The sequence below is a fragment of the Procambarus clarkii genome, chromosome 60 (genome assembly GCF_040958095.1).
Source record: "Procambarus clarkii isolate CNS0578487 chromosome 60, FALCON_Pclarkii_2.0, whole genome shotgun sequence".
In the NCBI taxonomy this organism is placed as follows: Eukaryota; Metazoa; Arthropoda; class Malacostraca; order Decapoda; family Cambaridae; genus Procambarus; species Procambarus clarkii.
This window is the reverse complement of record NC_091209.1, coordinates 18,416,980-18,436,979: the sequence shown is the minus strand read 5'-3', so window position 1 is coordinate 18,436,979 and position 20,000 is coordinate 18,416,980. Positions and strand designations below refer to the sequence as shown.

The window sequence follows — 20,000 nt, the reverse complement described above, 5'->3', positions numbered from 1 at the left end:
ATCTTAAATGCTGTTTTTTTCCCTTTGTTCAATTTAATTATCTAGTTTCTTTGTATTAACGAGTTTTTCCCAATCATTCCAGACCGAGGCAGGATTTTTGTCCGTGAACGTAACCAACCTCCTTCTACATGACTCCTTCTCTGGCTCTCCCTCTCTCTCCTCCTCTTCTATCTCTCTTCCACTTTCTCACCTCCCTTCTCTCTATATCTTTCTCTTCTTTTCCGTTTTTTTAAACTTAAGATTAGTGTTCATTAGGAACGTCATTGATGTTGCTAATGAAAGCTATATTAATCCACTAACTCATCTGAAGCCCGACTATAGTACTTATTTAATGAGCATGTTACTTGTTGCTCTAGACCTTTAGTGCCGGGGCCAGGTGTGCGTCAGGCCATTCGTATGGTCAGTTGACCTGATTGATCTTATATTTACATGTGGAGGGAACATGCTCCAAATGCCAGTCTGCTCAGGAGTGAATGGTCGCTAGTGTAGTGATGTTATTGTGAACGGGATAGTCACCATGATACTCTTGATGGCTGAGCGCCTTGTGTTATTATTGCCGAGATTATATATATATATATATATATATATATATATATATATATATATATATATATATATATATATATATATATATATATTCTTCATTCGTAAGCTATTTCCGTGCGGTTATATTTAACGTTGTTAATGTAAATAAAATACTTGTTGATTAAATATTTCACTGTTCCAATTTGTTTCATTCTGAAGGTTGGAGTTAGGCAAGAGTACTACGGGAGACCAGTAGTGTAGTGAGGCAGGAGACCAGTAGTGTAGTGAGGCAGGAGACCAGTAGTGTAGTGAGGCAGGAGACCAGTAGTATAGTGAGGCAGGAGACCAGTAGTGTAGTGAGGCAGGAGACCAGTAGTGTAGTGAGACAGGAGACCAGTAGTGTAGTGAGGCAGGAGACCAGTAGTGTAGTGAGGCAGGAGACCAGTAGTGTAGTGAGGCAGGAGACCAGTAGTGTAGTGAGGCAGGAGACCAGTAGTGTAGTGAGGCATGAGACCAGTAGTGTAGTGAGGCAGGAGACCAGTAGTGTAGTGAGGCAGGAGGCAAGATTGGTGAGACAAGATCACCAGAGTGTTGGTGATCTTAGTGAGATAAGATCTGTTGGCTTCACTTGCTGGAGATATGTCAGGGTTTAGGAATATAAGGCAGTAGAGGGAGGGACAGCGCTCAGGGAGGTGGAGTGACATATTTCACTGTAAGTAAAGAGGAAGGCAGCATTTGTTGCAAATAAAAATATTAGAAAAGTACAATTAATGTAATAAATGTATCACCAGTGCTGGCAATAAATGTTCATCAAAGATGCCCAGTACACACACACACACACACACGAAGCTGGAAAAAGTCCAAAGGTATGCTACTAGACTAGTCCCAGAACTAAGAGGCATGAGGTATGAGGAAAGGCTGCGGGAAATGCGCCTTACGACACTGGAAGACAGAAGAGTAAGGGGGTACATGATCACAACCTACAAAATCCTCAGGGGAATCGACCGGGTAAACAAGGATGAACTATTCAACACTGGAGGGACGCGAACAAGGGAACACAGGTGGAAGCTGAGTACCCAAATGAGCCACAGAGACATTAGAAAGAACTTTTTCAGTGTCAGAGTAGTTAGTAAATGGAATGCACTAGGAAGTGATGTGGTGGAGGCTGACTCCATACACAGTTTCAAATGTAGATATGATAGAGCCCAGTAGGCTCAGGAATCTGTACACCAGTTGATTGACGGTTGAGAGGCGGGACCAAAGAGCCAGTGCTCAACCCCCGCAAGCACAACTAGGTGAGTACACGTGGAAAGATCAATCAGCCTAGTAAAGGTCGTTAAATCCGGTAAAATAGCAGCATTCGAGTTAATAATCATAACATGAGAGATTTCATCGAGACGAGAAAACAATTTGTCTTGAATACCGGGAACTGTGATGAGTTGCAAGAAGTGACTCCGTATTAAGCAGAAGGCTGTCGGGAATATGGGGTTGCGCAACCTCCAAGATGTAAGCAATAGAGACCTTACAGCAATTAGCACATGACCCTAAGATCAAAACCTCAGCCTGAAGCTCCTAACTAATTACTCTGTGTGTAGGAATGGTTGCCATGGTACCACGTAACTAGAGGGACGGTTTCCATGGTTACATCTGACTTTTTATTCCTTCAAATCTCTCTCCTCGTGTCGCAGCATCTACGACACACTCGGATGTAGAGATGCTGGGACCGGTCTTGGACCCAAAGATGTATGACTGGACACCCACTAGGGGCTATGTTTACACAAATGCACTAGGGGGGGGGAGGTATGATTCCCCATAGCCAATAGGAACCACGGCTGATAAATACACGAGGTATATGGTCGGTAATTGGAAAAGAAATGGATAGACGGGGCTTAGTAGCTACAGATCAACCTACAAAAACACGTTTATATTAGTAAACGGACACAATAATATGTATTTACTAGTATTTTCAACCCTTCTCACAGTAAGATCCCTTCACAAAAAAACTCATAGTAACACCTAACTCATAAAACTAACAGTAGCAACAGTCAGGTCGAACCCCTAGCTGTTTTAAGTACAAACAGTCTAACAGATTTCTCTCTTTTTAAACCTGTTTTCATGAACGCCCAAGCGAATGTATTTTTCTGAACGCCGGAGCATAACCTGCCGTCCTGATGGGTAAAAATGCTTGGAAACGATGGTAAAGCTCACATGAGCCGGTTTGTGGAGAGAACAAAATATGGTTTTATCTGCACGAGTCAGTGAGTGTGTTCGCCCGCGGCTTGGTCGCCCAAGCCACTGAAACATTATTATTATTTTTCTGTACGGCAAGGAGACGAGGGAGTCGTCAATCTTCATGTTATCACAGGGAGCGGGGCTCGGGGCTTGGTGTGTGTGGTGGGCGTGTGGTGGGCGTGTGGTGGGCGGGTGGTGGGCGGGTGGTGTAGGAAAGGTGTACAGGTGTCAATAGTGACGCATGCTGAGCGGGGTGTACACGGGATCAACAAGTCAGCAGACATTAACCGCAAGATATACGCAATGACAGAAGGGGAGGGGCGGGCTGGGACATGTGCCCCGCCCCTCTGATGCTTAAAGCTGGAGTGGCAGGGCGGGGCTGTCATCCTCCTCCTGCCCCGCCCTCAGCCCTCTCCTGCCCCGCCCTCAGCCCTCTCCTGCCCCGCCCTCAGCCCTCTCCTGCCCCGCCCTCAGCCCTCTCCCGCCCCGCCCTCAGCCCTCTCCCGCCCCGCCCTCGGCCCTCTACTGTCCAAGAGGTGTGTATGGTGGCTCTTAAACTTCACCAAGATGGTTCATGCCTCTTCATACCAACTATCTCTTCCTCACCTCTAACAAGCCCATCATGCCTTCCTCATGTTTCTACCCTCTCAGTCACCTTGCTTCATTCAGCCGCGGGAAGGACAGACAGGAGGCTGCCTCAAATGTACTACATTTATCGTGAAATATGCCTGTCCCTTTAGCCTCCTAACTGTGGTGGGAGTAGCAAGTGAGTGAACGTCTCTTGTAGGGGTGTCCTACACGTGTACTACACGTGTCCACCACACGTGTCTACTACACGTGTCCACTACACGTGTCCACCACACGTGTCTACTACACGTGTCCACTACATGTGTCCTCCACACGTGTCCACTACACACAACTCGCGACCGCTTCTTGGAACAGAAATCTGCGTCCTGCTGTCAGCAGAACTTTGTTCCACTTTGATTCTTCTGTCTGGTTGAATTTCCTGATTTTTTTCAGGATCTGAAAATTGTCTGTGAAACTGATTGTTGTGACATTAACACATCTTATGTTGTCTGTTCTCGAGTTGATGTGCTGAATGACATGGAGGAACTGGTAAATATGCCGGGAGAGTGATTGTCTTCACGAGTCGGCGCCATTTTTTTTATTTACATACGTCCCCCATCCTTTTTTCTGTCGATTTATCTCCGTCTGTATTCTGTCCTCCATCCTCTATTTTTCTCAGTCCCTCCTCTTCATTTACATCTATCTATCCCAACCTTCATTCCTCTCCATGTTTCCTCTTTCCTACCCATCCCTTCCCTCTATTCCAGATAGGGAAGAGATGGGTCTGGTGAAGTGTAGTGGCATCTTGTATACCGTTTGTCCATCTCTGAAGGATAGATGTAAGACTGTTAGAGTGGGCAACACGGGCGGCGATCCCCTTCATTCTTACTTGGACCTTCGCTCTTACCGCTTCCAGTTCTGGTTACTCTGTTGTTACGACCAACCCGAGGGCCTGTTAAGAGGGTAATCTCGCCCTTATCACCGTGAACCACTTGTCGGCCAGTTATGACCCCCTGTGGATCGCATATTAGTAATACACACACAGTGTTCTAACTTTATAAATAAATGGTATAATTATTGCCATTAATAAATATATCATTAATGTTTACATTTAAACGTATATTCTTGTAATAAGGGACAAAGTATATTTTGTCACTATGTTATCAATATATGTAACATGTGTGTGTGTGTCTATATGGAAGAAGCACTATACAATATTTCAAGGTTCTGCGCATATTGTTAGCGTGATATCAAACTCATTAACTGGTTGTTCAATGTCTGTATTCACCTAGTTCACCTAGTTGTGCTTGCGGGGGTTGAGCTCTGCTCTTTCGGCCCGCCTCTCAACTGTCAATCAACTGTTACTAACTACTGCTAATATTTTTTTCACAAACACACTCACCCTAGAAGCAGCCCGTAACAGCTGTCTAACTCCCAGGTACCTATTTACTGCTAGGTAACAGAGGCATCAAGGTGAAAGATACCCTGCCCATCTGTCTCCCCCGGCGCCCGGGTTCGAACCCGGACCATGGGATTACGAGCCCCAAGCGCTGTCCATTCAGCCACCGCCCCCTGTGTGTGGGGGGGGGGTGAGGGGCCAGCTCCAAGGAGCATCAGAACAAGGCATGAATCAGTATAATTTTTTATTATAAAAACGAACATTTCCACGTTTCCATATTCACGTGATTTTCACGTCACGTAAATATCACGTGAATGTGATTTTTAAGTTGTTATTAAGTGAGTGTACTAAGTGTTATTGTTCTGTGTAGTTAGTAATGATGTAATAAGTGTGTGTGTGTGGCCGTCGTGGTGACCCTCTTCACTGGTCTGGGGCCAGATTCACGAAGCAGTTACGCAAGCACTTACGAACCTGTACACTTTTTCTCAATCTTTGGCGGCTTTGTTTACAATTATTAAACAGTTAATGAGCTCCGAAGCACCAGGAGGCTGTTTATAACAATAACAACAGTTGATTGTCAAGTTTTCACGCTTGTAAACTGTTTAATAAATGTAACCAAAGCCGTCAAAGATTGAGGAAAGATGTACACGTTCATAAGTACTTCCGTAACTGCTTCGTGAATCTGGCCCCAGGTTCGTAAGTGCTTGCGTAACTGCTTCGTGAATCTGGCCCCAGGTTCGTAAGTGCTTGCGTAACTGCTTCGTGAATCTGGCCCCAGGTTCGTAAGTGCTTGCGTAACTGCTTCGTGAATCTGGCCCCAGGTTCGTAAGTGCTTGCGTAACTGCTTCGTGAATCTGGCCCCAGGTTCGTAAGTGCTTGCGTAACTGCTTCGTGAATCTGGCCCCAGGTTCGTAAGTGCTTGCGTAACTGCTTCGTGAATCTGGCCCCAGGTTCGTAAGTGCTTGCGTAACTGCTTCGTGAATCTGGCCCCAGGTTCGTAAGTGCTTGCGTAACTGCTTCGTGAATCTGGCCCCAGGTTCGTAAATGCTTGCGTAACTGCTTCGTGAATCTGGCCCCAGGTTCGTAAATGCTTGCGTAACTGCTTCGTGAATCTGGCCCCAGGTGATAAACGATGTCGGCCGTGCCTCCGACGAGCCAAAGAGTCATATATTTTTTCACGTGTAGAGTAAGGTAAGAATATGTGTGTTGTGGACACTTTATATTATTTGTATATCACGTTTATTTCACGTGTGTGTCCAGGTGGGGACTTGGACGCTCCTTAAGCTGTTTGGCACTCTTAAGTGACTAAGTTGGCCAGTTCTAGATACTTTAACATTGTGGAGTCCAGGGAAACTTATATATTGATAGTCCTCAGGGACTTTAAAGTTTAGATAATAGTTGGCATTGATTACAAGTTAACCACTTTACCTTACACGCACTTGAACTACAGACTAGTGAACTACTGTTACTAAGTTTTATATAAACTAAGTTTGTGATTTAGTTTGATTTAGGAACATCTAGTCTAATCCTATTATACAACCCGTTCTCGCACTTTCTTACTGTCAATATTGACTTATTAAATATGTACATATGTGACATACTAAACATACTAGTTTACCTTGAAAAGCTTCATAGAAAACACCGACCTTACCTAACCTTCTTAGTATGTTAAGATAAGCATCTTATTGCTTCGTAATTACAATTATTACTTAACCTATACCTATAATAGGTATAGGTTACTTATACCTATAATAGGTTAAGTAATAATTGTAATTACGAAGCAATAAGATGCTTATCTTAACATACTAAGAAGGTTAGGTAAGGTCGGTGTTTTCTATGAAGCTTTTCAAGGTAAACTAGTATGTTTAGTATGTCACATATGCACGTATTTAATAAGTCAATATCGACTATACAAAAGTGCGAGAACGGGTTGTATTATACCAATGTTGAGTCTCGTGTACGTTATATACGGCGTACACTCCAGGAGTGATCAGACAAATGGTTGTTAGAGTGCAACCCCAACAAGTGTAAAGTAATGATGACGGGAAGAGGGAGAACTGAAACTAGAATGAATCTCCACAACAAAGACAACGACGTGAACCTGAAAAAGACTTGGGAGTGACTACAAGTGAAGCACCACACGCCCACGTGAAACTGGTGAGGCACCTCGATCATAACACGAGACAAAACAGGGGAGATATGATCGCAAGATGCAAGATACTGAGGAAAACAGACAAGGTGCACAAGAACAGCCACTTTAAATTGGAAAGAAAGCAGGATAAGAGTACGTAGGTGCAGGTGGGAAACCCGAACTCTTGGGAGACATGTAAGGAAATGCTCGAATCCTGTGTCCCAACCACTTGGGCTGGACGGTAGAGCGACGGTCTCGCTTCATGCAGGTCGGCGTTCAATCCCCGACCGTCCAAGTGGTTGGGGCACCATTCCTTCCACCCCGTCCCATCCCAGATCCTTATCCTGACCCCTTCCAAGTGCTATATAGCCATAATGGCTTGGCGCTTTCCCTTTATAATTTCTTCTTCGAATCCTGTGTGGGTGTGGAGACCAAGCGACGTGTGGGGGGGGGAGGGGGTGGCGACAGTGGTGGGGGGGGGGGGAAGGAGAGGCAGGAGAACACGTCCCCAACATGTCAAGTACGTGTCGTGTTCCACCAAGAGCACCAAAGTCTGGAGAGTGAGCCACGCTCACTATCGTCCTCAAGTGCTTCACGGTTGGAGTCGTTAACGATGTACGAGCACAACACGCATCATTAATACGTCACTTTTCCCTCATCTGTGTGTGCTTGTCTGTTCTGACGCGCCTCATACGTTCCTGGCAATACAATTTCAGCCCGTCCTCCAAAGACCCAAAAGTTATTCCATCCACCCGCCAAACCCCTGGAAAAAACGGTTTACACACGACTCAACTGCTGACGTTCGAACATATCCGGAACAAGTGCTTCACTGACGAATTTTGTTCGAACCACAACGCTGTAAATGCTTCACCCACGTACTACAAATACAAATAATCGCCAACAGAACCTATTACCTAACCTATGCACAATATGCTAATATATTATAATAATTTATATTCCAAAAAATTCCTGTTTTGAATGAACAGCATGTAAAAATTTATGAATGCGTCTGTGGGGTCGACCGCTGGATGTAATGGACTCGAGTCGAGGACGGGTTGTAAAATTTATGCATAAAAGAAATTAGTACACACTTATAAATGTTTCCAGGCACGTACGCGCGCGCGCGTCCCTTTTTTCCACGCACAAACAAGCTGGTTCGTACCCGTCTTAAACACTTAAATTATATTAATACTCAAACCTTATTATATGTTTTGGGGGATGTGAACCAATGTTACTTAGGGTTTGAACCAGAGTGCTTGGAAGATGGAGGCACACAGTATACCTGGTTTGTTGTCACTGTGGGCGTGTGTGGTCATACTCGCTTAGTATGATCAACCTGATCAACCTATACCTGATCTCCCTGGTTTATACCTGATCAACCAGGCTGTGACTCATACGTCAGGCTGCGAGCAGCCGCGTCAGCCTGGTTGATCAGTCCAGCAACCAGGAGGCCTGGTCGACGACTGGGCCGCGGGGACGCTAAGCCCCGGAAGCACCTCAAGGTAACCTCAAGGTATGACCAAACATATAGTTAACTATATAGTTATATAGTTAACTATTCGTGAGTGCGTGACAAAATTGTTTACACTATAAATTACTCACAGACTACCACATACTCTGCTTAACCTCATTCATATATACATTTACATCTTTCGAGCGCTTACCAGAGTCTGCCTTAGGAACTCACGGGGTGTGACCAAGCCGTGGGAGTGAGGTGTATCCACACTGTGCACCCACACAGTGACGGTGGCGGCGAAGAACGACCAGCGAGAGCCAAGCGACACGTCGTGGTTGGTATTAACGCAGGAAACAAGTGTGTCCCTCGACGACACATTGCCTACGTCGTGTGGAATCCCGCAGCGCCAATTGGCTATCAAATCCGTCCGTGTCGTTGTAAGTGTGGCGGAGTATGGAGACCTCCTCTAACGACCATTTCGTTAGAGGAGGTCGTAACGACCTTACGACCATTTCCCCCCAAGTTTGACTGTGCCCAGCTCACCAAATTTCAGAAAAATAAACTAGGATGGATAGACCAAATCCACAAGGGCCGTGACGAGGATTCGAACCTGCGTCCGGGAGCATCCCAGACACTGCCTTAATCGAGTGAGCTACTACAGGTTCGAATCCTCGTCACGGCCCTTGTGGATTTGTTCATTTGATGCATCACGTTAGTGTGATCTGTGTGTGTAAGATGGATAGTATGCGAAATGACAGTCTAGAGTTATAGTTGTGAAAGTGTAGTTACAGTACGAGTAGTTTGTCGACAGGTTAGGTTATCTTGAGGTTATCTTGAGATGATTTCGGGGCTTTTTTTAGTGTCCCCGCGGCCCGGTCCTCGACCAGGCCTCCACCCCCAGGAAGCAGCCCGTGACAGCTGACTAACACCCAGGTACTTATTTTACTGCTAGGTAACAGGGGCATAGGGTGAAAGAAACTCTGCCCATTGTTTCTCGTCGGCGCCTGGGATCGAACCCAGGACCACAGGATCACAAGTCCAGCGTGCTGTCCACTCGGCCGACCGGCTCCCTGGTGACCACAGCCAAGGAAAGATTTCACTCTCGCCGCTAACTGAGTCGTTTGGCTAACTACCGGCCTAACTACCAGAGGGGAAGGGGCGCGAGGTGCGACCTGCGCCTCGCCAGGTCTTCTAAACGATTAGTGATGGCGGCGAGGAAATTGAGAATGATCCTGGAGGTAGTATAAAGATCACGGACCAGATTCACGAAGCAGTTACGCAAGCATTTACGAACGTGTACATCTTTCCTCAATCTTTGACGGCTTTGGTTACATTTATTAAACAGTTTACAAGCATGAAAACTTGCCAATCAAGTGTTGTTATTGTTATAAACAGCCTCCTGGTGCTTCGGAGCTCATTAACTGTTTAATAATTGTAAACAAAGCCGCCAAAGATTGAGTAAAGATGGACAGGTTCGTAAGTGCTTGCGTAACTGTTTCGTGAATCTGTTCCCTGGATGACTGGAGAGATGAGGAGTGAGGGAGAGAAGTGAGATGAGGGAGAAGGGGGAGAGGGGGTGAGAGTGGGGGAGGGGGGGAGGGGAGTATGGTCTTCGTCTCCCGGGAAATTTTGACAATAATTGGGTAATCACAGTCTCAGTCTGCCAGATTTTATTATAATATATACCAGAGGGAAATTTCCTGTCCGACTCTTGTCAGTTGGAAATAATACGCGAGTCAGAGCACACCCTTGCTGGCTATATATAGGTTGTACCGTGGCTGGCCAGGGAGGGTTGTACCGTGGCTGGCCAGGGAGGTTGTACCGTGGCTGGCCAGGGAGGTTGTACCGTGGCTGGCCAGAGGGGTTGTACCGTGGCTGGCCAGGGAGGTTGTACCGTGGCTGGCCAGAGGGGTTGTACCGTGGCTGGCCAGGGAGGTTGTACCGTGGCTGGCCAGGGAGGTTGTACCGTGGCTGGCTAGGGAGGTTGTACCGTGGCTTGCCAGGGAGGTTGTACCGTAGCTGGCCAGGGAGGTTGTACCGTGGCTGGCCAGGGAGGTTGTACCGTGGCTGGCCAGGGAGGTTGTACCGTGGCTGGCTAGGGAGGTTGTACCGTGGCTTGCCAGGGAGGTTGTACCGTGGCTGGCCAGGGAGGTTGTACCGTGGCTGGCAAGGGAGGTTGTACCGTGGCTGGCCAGGGAGGTTGTACCGTGGCTGGCCAGGGAGGTTGTACCGTGGATGGCCAGGGAGGTTGTACCGTGGCTGGCCAGGGAGGTTGTACCGTGGCAGGCCAGAGGGGTTGTACCGTGGCTGGCCAGGGAGGTTGTACCGTGGCTGGCCAGGGAGGTTGTACCGTGGCTGGCCAGGGAGGTTGTACCGTGGCTGGCCAGGGAGGTTGTACCGTGGATGGCCAGGGAGGTTGTACCGTGGCTGGCCAGGGAGGTTGTACCGTGGCTGGCCAGGGAGGTTGTACCGTGGCTGGCCAGAGGGGTTGTACCGTGGCTGGCCAGGGAGGTTGTACCGTGGCTGGCCAGGGAGGTTGTACCGTGGCAGGCCAGAGGGGTTGTACCGTGGCTGGCCAGGGAGGTTGTACCGTGGCTGGCCAGAGGGGTTGTACCGTGGCTGGCCAGAGGGGTTGTACCGTGGCTGGCCAGAGGGGTTGTACCGTGGCTGGCCAGGGAGGTTGTACCGTGGCAGGCCAGAGGGGTTGTACCGTGGCTGGCCAGGGAGGTTGTACCGTGGCTGGCCAGAGGGGTTGTACCGTGGCTGGCCAGGGAGGTTGTACCGTGGCTGGCCAGAGGGGTTGTACCGTGGCTGGCCAGGGAGGTTGTACCGTGGCAGGCCAGAGGGGTTGTACCGTGGCTGGCCAGGGAGGTTGTACCGTGGCTGGCCAGAGGGGTTGTACCGTGGCTGGCCAGGGAGGTTGTACCGTGGCTGGCCAGAGGGGTTGTACCGTGGCTGGCCAGGGAGGTTGTACCGTGGCAGGCCAGAGGGGTTGTACCGTGGCTGGCCAGGGAGGTTGTACCGTGGCTGGCCAGAGGGGTTGTACCGTGGCTGGCCAGGGAGGTTGTACCGTGGCTGGCCAGAGGGGTTGTACCGTGGCTGGCCAGAGGGGTTGTACCGTGGCTGGCCAGAGGGGTTGTACCGTGGCTGGCCAGGGAGGTTGTACCGTGGCAGGCCAGAGGGGTTGTACCGTGGCTGGCCAGGGAGGTTGTACCGTGGCTGGCCAGGGAGGTTGTACCGTGGCTGGCCAGAGGGGTTGTACCGTGGCAGGCCAGAGGGGTTGTACCGTGGCTGGCCAGGGAGGTTGTACCGTGGCTGGCCAGAGGGGTTGTACCGTGGCAGGCCAGAGGGGTTGTACCGTGGCTGGCCAGAGGGGTTGTACCGTGGCTGGCCAGGGAGGTTGTACCGTGGCTGGCCAGAGGGGTTGTACCGTGGCAGGCCAGAGGGGTTGTACCGTGGCTGGCCAGGGAGGTTGTACCGTGGCTGGCCAGAGGGGTTGTACCGTGGCAGGCCAGAGGGGTTGTACCATGGATGGCCAAGTAATTTCACTAAAAATATACATAAGTTTATACATGGCCAAGTAATAGGCTTTAATTAATGAATTTACACCTGTTCAATAGTTGCCACATCTCAGCCTGGTATTCATGTTCCATAGAATGTAAACAACATTATTTCAGGTTTACGTTAATGAGAGATAACAAGTGTTTTTGTAATTAGGCTTTTCTAGTAATGCCCTGTAATGTATACACATTATTTTACAGAGTCTATTTGTTCAACATATCAGACGTGTCGAAGATGGTTGTCATTGTTATGTTATATATTGCTACAACAAGTCGTCTGATATATGCAATATATTCCTACACATCGTTAATCATTATATATTAAATGTATATAATTTCTGTTGGCAATACTTTATTTCCGGAGACGCTGTTATTAAATAATAGTTCATATCTTTTAACGTTTCAACAATAATTGATACGAGTTATTCATTCGATGTCACATTTGTTATTTATTTATTAATTTATCTATTACATTCTTGTACAGCCACTAGCACGCATAGCGATTCGGGCAAGTCCTTAATCCTAATTTTCACACACATCCCCAGGAAGCAGCCCGTAGCAGCTGTCTAACTCCCAGGTACCTATTTACTGCTAGGTGAACAGTCGCATCAGGGTTGAAAAAATCTCTGCATATTTGTTTCCGCCTCCGCCGGGGATCGAACCCGGACCCTTAGGACTACGAACCCCGCACGCTGTCTACTCATGTTACGTTAAGACATAACTTTACGTTGGAGGTTATATTCAGCAAATTATATATTTTTAATTCAAACTAAATTTTATTTGAAATTTTCATGCTAAATAAAATTGTCCTGCTCGACTTGCTTGTTAACGAAAACGGGTAAATCCGTTTTCTTTGGTCTGGAGGCTCTTGAAGGTGTTCGTTTTCTAATTTGTAAATCATTAGAGAAAATGGTCATCAGGGATAGTCCAAGGAGAGACTTAAATGAATGTATTATTTTTGTATTTGTCCCAAGGATCTAAATTGCTGTTCAGGATTTATTTTTTTGTTTTACCTGCACAAGTTCAAATTTCATCAGCATTATTTTAGGTTATGGAAGGACAAATGTTGGCGATTTTGTACCAAAAATGGAATTATTAATTTTATGTCTAATGTCATGAAACATTTTCATAGAACATTGTCATTTTGCATTTAGCAAAGCCAAACTTAGGAAATTATTAATTGATTGTATTCACAAGACATGTTAAAATATGCATGTTGTTTACAATTGTTATATTAAAAATATACAAGTTTTTTTGCAGGTAATGAGTCACAATAACGTGGCTGAAGTATGTTGACCAGACCACACACTATGAAGTGAAGGGACGACGACGTTTCGGTCCGTCCTGGACCATTCTCAAGTTGATTCTAAAGACAATTGACTTGAGAATGGTCCAGGACGGACCGAAACATCCCCCCCCCCCCCACTCTCTAGTGCGTGGTCTGGTCAACATTTAAGTTTGTTTCATTCTTTGTACTCTATTTTGCAATGTTGTTTACAAGAGTTAATATGAATGTTGTTTACAAGAGTTAATATAAGTGTTGTTTACAAGAGTTAATATGAATGTTGTTTACAAGAGTTAATATGAATGTTGTTTACAAGAGTTAATATGAATGTTGTTTACATGAGTTAATATGAATGTAGTTTACAAGAGTTAATATGAATGTTGTTTACAAGAGTTAATATGAGTGTTTCCGTCCTCAGATAGCGGTGGTGGAGGAGGAGGATGTTCGGGGTGGCCGGGCGGCACGCGAGGCGTCGCACCAGCTCGGCGTCGTTGTTGTCGTCGTCGTCGTCGCTGCTCCCCGCCTCCCGCTCCCCGTCCCGCCTCGCCTCTCCAGCCGCTAGGAGGAACACCAGCGCCTCCCTCACATCCCTCTGCCGGTCTCCAGCTCCCCCAGGGGCCGCCACCCCGTCACCTGCTCGCTCCCCGGGGCCCTCAGGGACCTCCCCGGGGCGTGTCCCTGGACGGTCTCCCTCGCGCTCCCCGTGCAGGTCCTCGGCGGGGTCTATAGAGGGCTCCTCCAGTCTGCTGACTAGGCGCCAGTCCTCCCTGGCCTCCGACGGCCATGGTGTCCTTATGGAGGAGGAAGAGGAAGACGACGAGGACGGAGAGGCTCAAACAAAGACTAAACCTGAAAAGGCTACAGACGATGAGGAAGGCGGCGAGGCAGATAAATCTGATAGAGATAATGATGATAATCTGGAGGAGGAGGAGGAGGAGAAGGAGGAAGAAGACGATAATAGAATTAAAGGTGCCGCGTCGCGAAGGCTGTCAGAACGACGCGTTAGCCACAGGTTAGACACTTGTGGATTACCGGGCGGTGGCGAGGGCGGCGAGGCGGTCACTAGCGGGAAGAAGCAGGTGCGACTGAGCCTGCCCAACGGTCCCTATGTGTCCCGATATCCGGCTCTGGCCTCGCCCTCCCCGCTCACCGGCTCCGGCTACTTCCGCAGGCGGACGGCAGTCACTCTCAGCGACCACAAGACCTGCGCCCTCGTCCAGTCTAACATGAAGATGGGACTCGGGGAACTCATGTGAGTACTCTCATGTTTTGTTTTTCATTCTCAATGCCTCGGCTCCAGCTTCACGCAACACTGGATACAAACACGAGGTTTTTTGCCGCTCTTCGGCGAGTCTGGTTCTTGTTCGAGTCTCAAGTATCACAATTTACTGAAAGTTGCGCATAATTTGGGAGTCATAGAGTAGGATCCTCTACACATGTGACAATTTTCAGGGATATGTATGTCTGACAGACGCTCTTGACAGGCATTATGTAAAGGAACATGACATTTCTGTCCACTTTTCCATAATATTCAATTCCTACTGGTAAACACTTCGGTGTAATATCAGTTTTTTCAGTTTATTTCTATGTTATTTATACATTTTTAAATACATTTAAAATGATGATTTGATATAATCAATTTTAAAATTTATGTATACTTAAAAGGACTTTTTAAAATAAATTTTAAAATGATCATAGTCAAATGATGTCGTTTGCAATGACATCATTCGACATGAGGACCATTCCTCATGTTGCTAAATTTGCGGTAATTATTTGATGTGGTGATTATGAGGTCATAACGTCACCTCCAAGATTTACTGCCATATATAACATTTGACACTGTTGTGAACGTGTCTTGATCAATGGCAGTGTAATCCTGTGAGACACTGAGGTGAGCCTCCAGGTCCTCCTGACCGCTTCTTTTGGGTTTGTATTTGTGATCTTACCTCGTGGCAGAGAGTCGAACAAGGAACTGTGAAGGCAGTTCTGAGAGTCATCGGACTTGTCAATATGGCACAGCTCTCCCTAAGCAGGCGATGAGTCACAATAACGTGGCTAAAGTAAGTTGACGAGACCAAACACTAGAAGGTGAAGGGACGACGACGTTTCGGTCCGTCCTGGACCATTCTCAAGTCGATTGTTCGACTTGAGAATGGTCCAGGACGGACCGAAACGTCGTCGACCCTTCACCTTCTAGTGTGTGGTCTGGTCAACTCTCCCTAAATTAATGCCAATATTGCAAGGCAACTTCGTGCACTCTGACTGCACGAGTAAGACAATAATTGGATTATTTTAATTGTAACACTTGATAAGTTGGAGAAAGATCACAATATGTTGACAAAGTGAGCGAGAACTCATCATTAGGCTGGCGGTAAACACACTATTGGCTGTGATCTTTAATTCCCTCCATTATATAGTTTTAAGCCAGAGTTTGAGATAATAAAATTTACAATACCATTGCCATAATAATTAGGTTATGTAGAAAATCACTTATTTTCAAAACGTGATCGATTTTCTTTAATGTAACATAAAAAATGAGTCAAGCGTTATATATGCCTGTCATTTTGTCTTCAAAATATGTCAGAGCAACTAAGTAATGGGGACAGAAACTTTACGAAAGTAAAAGATACTTTTCATCATTCAAACTGTATCATCCTGCTTTATATTATGGACATTAAGGGGAAAAGTCGTCTAATTTTGTTCCTTCGCAGCATACATATATGTTACGTCTGGTGTATGTGTCTCGTGACCCGTGCTCTTTGAATGGCGGAACTATTTTCTTTTGATGAAGGATGGGTAGACTGAGATAGATTTTGGTTGGCACCATGTTCACGGCGTATATTGTGTTGTAGAGGTTTCTACAACACAATATTGTCTTTTTCTTAGTACGATATAACTGTGCCTGGTGGAAACAACATTCGTGCTGCATATAACTGTTTTTATCGATTATACCTAATAGTATTTTCTGTGGGACACTTATTAATAACTAATGCATTATGTGATCACTATTTAATAAATGTACGTGCTTCTATTTAAACAATGTTAATTTCACTTGTATTGACGACCTTTGCTTTGGTTATAAACGACCACCAAAACAGTTAACTTTACCATCTTACATTAGTATTAAATTATCATTTACATAAGAACCATTTTCTTTTTCACGCGAGGTACCGTTTTCTGTAGCAACAGATCAACGCTCACGGTAAACTATATTGTTTCGAGGATTGATTGATAACCATTATTATCTCTGGTAAATATACGTAAAATATATATTCAGGGTTCTTCAGATGTCATACACATTTAAAATATTGATTGGGTAGCCTTTTAAACAGATCTGTATTGTACTGACAAGGTACAATTAGCGTTGATAAAGGTATTTTCCATTTAGTTGAAGCTCTTCTAATGACTCCCTTGTATATAATTACCTCCTTAACAATTCAAATAACATATCAGTGGAGTTTTTAATTTGGGTTATTTTGTTGGCATCAATTCATATCATAAGCCCTTGTGCTAACGATCCGTTAACAGTTAGTCCGCTTTAATCATCCCTAGAGGATGTGATTGTGTAATATGTGTTGTTGTTGTTGTTGTTGTTTAAGATTCGCTCCCTGGAACAAATAGTTCCAAGTAGCACGGGCTATGGTGAGCCCGTAGTTTTTTTTTTTTGTAATTTGTGTTGTGGTAACAGTGTATGTGTGGTGTTGTTCACGCTTGTGTACCACTCATCATAGTCCCTCACTGTACCACTCGTCATAGTCCCTCACCGTACCACTCATCATAGTCCCTCACCGTACCACTCATCATAGTCCCTCACCGTACCACTCATCATAGTCCCTCACCGTACCACTCATCATAGCCCCTCACCGTACCACTCATCATAGTCCCTCACCGTACCACTCATCATAGCCCCTCACCGTACCACTCATCATAGCCCCTCACCGTACCACTCATCATAGTCCCTGACCGTACCACTCATCATAGTCCCTCACCGTACCACTCACCATAGTCCCTCACTGTACCACTCATCATAGCCCCTCACCGTACCACTCATCATAGCCCCTCACCGTACCACTCATCATAGCCCCTCACCGTACCACTCATCATAGCCCCTCACCGTACCACTCATCATAGTCCCTCACCGTACCACTCATCATAGTCCCTCACCGTACCACTCATCATAGTCCCTCACCGTACCACTCATCATAGTCCCTCACCGTACCACTCATCATAGTCCCTCACTGTACCACTCATCATAGTCCCTCACCGTACCACTCATCATAGTCCCTCACCGTACCACTCATCATAGTCCCTCACCGTACCACTCATCATAGTCCCTCACCGTACCACTCGTCATAGTCCCTCACTGTACCACTCATCATAGTCCCTCACTGTACCACTCGTCATAGCCCCTCACCGTACCACTTATCATAGCCCCTCACCGTACCACTCATCATAGCCCCTCACCGTACCACTTATCATAGCCCCTCATCGTACCACTCGTCATAGCCCCTCACCGTACCACTTATCATAGCCCCTCACCGTACCACTCATCATAGCCCCTCACCGTACCACTTATCATAGCCCCTCACCATACCACTCATCATAGCCCCTCACCGTACCACTCATCATAGCCCCTCACCGTACCACTCATCATAGCCCCTCACCGTACCACTCATCATAGCCCCTCACCGTACCACTCATCATAGCCCCTCACCGTACCACTCATCATGGCCCCTCACCGTACCACTCATCATAGTCCCTCACCGTACCACTCATCATAGCCCCTCACCGTACCACTCATCATAGCCCCTCACCGTACCACTCATCATAGCCCCTCACCGTACCACTCATCATAGCCCCTCACCGTACCACTCATCATAGCCCCTCACCGTACCACTCGTCATAGCCCCTCACCGTACCACTCATCATAGCCCCTCACCGTACCACTCGTCATAGCCCCTCACCGTACCACTCATCATAGCCCCTCACCGTACCACTCATCATAGTCCCTCACCATACCACTCATCATAGCCCCTCACCGTACCACTCATCATAGTCCCTCACCGTACCACTCATCATAGCCCCTCACCGTACCACTCATCATAGCCCCTCACCGTACCACTCATCATAGTCCCTCACCGTACCACTCATCATAGCCCCTCACCGTACCACTCATCATAGCCCCTCACCGTACCACTCATCATAGCCCCTCACCGTACCACTCATCATAGTCCCTCACCGTACCACTCATCATAGCCCCTCACCGTACCACAGTACACAGTGCCCATCAAGCGTCATACCGCGAGGAGACTACCGCACGGTCACACCTACAGGGAATACCATAAAAAAAAGTCCGAGAATAACAAGACACGAAGGAAAACATGGCGAGTAAACTCTTCAGAAGCCGACGGAAGATTGGCACCGCTAGTGAGGAAGAATGTAGCTAAGATGTGCAGTAACCCATGCATATATATATATATATATATATATATATATATATATATATATATATATATATATATATATATATATATATATATATATATATAATCCCACAACAAACTGACTAACTCCTGAGTACCTACTTACTGCTCAGGACATTAGGTGATAGGAAATATGCCCAACCATTTATATCCTGACCGGGATACGAACCTGGAATTCTCAATTGTGCGTCGAGGACGAACCCGACTGTACTACCGGGTATGGTAGTGACACCAGAAGAAAATTATTAATGCAAACGTATGACAAAAGCCACACGCTCACAGTATATCACCTTGGATATCAGCAGCAGCGGCGGCGGCACTCAATAGGCCCCGTCCTATAACATTTAGCTCATCTGAAAAAGGTAGAGCTCCCAGACTGGTGGAAAAGGGGTACTATAGTGCCAGTAGCAAGAAAGGTGGAAGAGTAACTCACATACATTTTCAAGAGCAGGTATGATAACAAGTAACAGTGTTAGGAGCCAGTGCCACCTTGAGGTTACCTTGAGGTGCTTCCGGGGCTTAGCGTCCCCGCGGCCCGGTCGTCGACCAGGCCTCCTGGTTGCCGGACTGATCAACCAGGCTGTTGGACGCGGCTGCTCGCAGCCTGACGTATGAGTCACAGCCATAGGCTATCTTCAACTGAATTCCTGGGCTGTGATAATGAGACTCATTGTGCAAGCATATATAGGCGAGCACTCACAGGACGAGTACACGAGAACAGAATGTAATTCATTGGGTAGGATCCGTCTTGCAGGAGTCGTGTCAGCCCGCGCTTGTCACCCTAAGTCGTCTCCTGGTCCAGCCACCGTCTCTCTTATCTGGGGGTTTCTCTTCTTTCTCCTCATCCTGCATATTATTTTTCTCCAACCTCCCTTGGGCCTGGCAATGTTTATGGCTACGGAATAGCGGTGAGGGACGGCAGGGGTTAGGGAGGCAGGGTGAGGGAGGCAGGGTGAGGGAGGCAGGGTGAGGGAGGCAGGGAGGAAGGGTGAGGGAGGGGTGAGTGAGGGAGGAAGGGTGAGGGAGGTAGGGGAGGGGTGAGTGAGGGAGGAAGGGTGAGGGAGGTAGGGGAGGGGTGAGTGAGGGAGGAACATTTCACAACACGACGGAGGCAAGAAAGCCACAACGTTCAGAGCTTCGACAATCGATGCGAAGAAGAGAAAAATGGGATCACCAGTTCAGTGTGTGACAGGGAAAGATGGGGTGCGTGAACAATGCCTGTATTCACCTAGATGTATTTGATGTATTCGGGTCTCAGCTCCCGGCCTCGCCTCTAAACATGAGGTTGATGGACGTAGAGTAGGTAGTGTGTGTGCGGGGGTGCAAGGGAGGGAAGCGGGCAGGTCAGTACCCGTGTTATGA

General features: G+C 47.1%; 2 protein-coding genes across 2 annotated transcripts in view; one reads left to right on the top strand and one right to left on the bottom strand.

The window, feature by feature from the left end:
- Positions 1–12,175, bottom strand: part of LOC138353899 (uncharacterized) — a 15,233-nt gene extending 3,058 nt beyond the window's left edge. Inside the window, exons 1-2 of the mRNA XM_069307317.1 lie at positions 12,172–12,175; positions 10,109–11,858 (exon numbers count right to left, since the gene is read on the bottom strand). Of these exons, the coding sequence (XP_069163418.1) occupies positions 10,109–11,858; positions 12,172–12,175 (1,754 nt within the window). The remainder of the gene's footprint in view (positions 1–10,108; positions 11,859–12,171) is intronic.
- The window catches only part of cac (calcium voltage-gated channel subunit cacophony), a 749,704-nt gene that overhangs the window by 148,446 nt on the left and 581,258 nt on the right, over positions 1–20,000 (top strand). The window contains exon 2 of the mRNA XM_069307633.1: positions 13,574–14,407. Coding sequence (XP_069163734.1) covers positions 13,596–14,407 — 812 coding nt within the window. The 5' untranslated portion in view covers positions 13,574–13,595. The remainder of the gene's footprint in view (positions 1–13,573; positions 14,408–20,000) is intronic.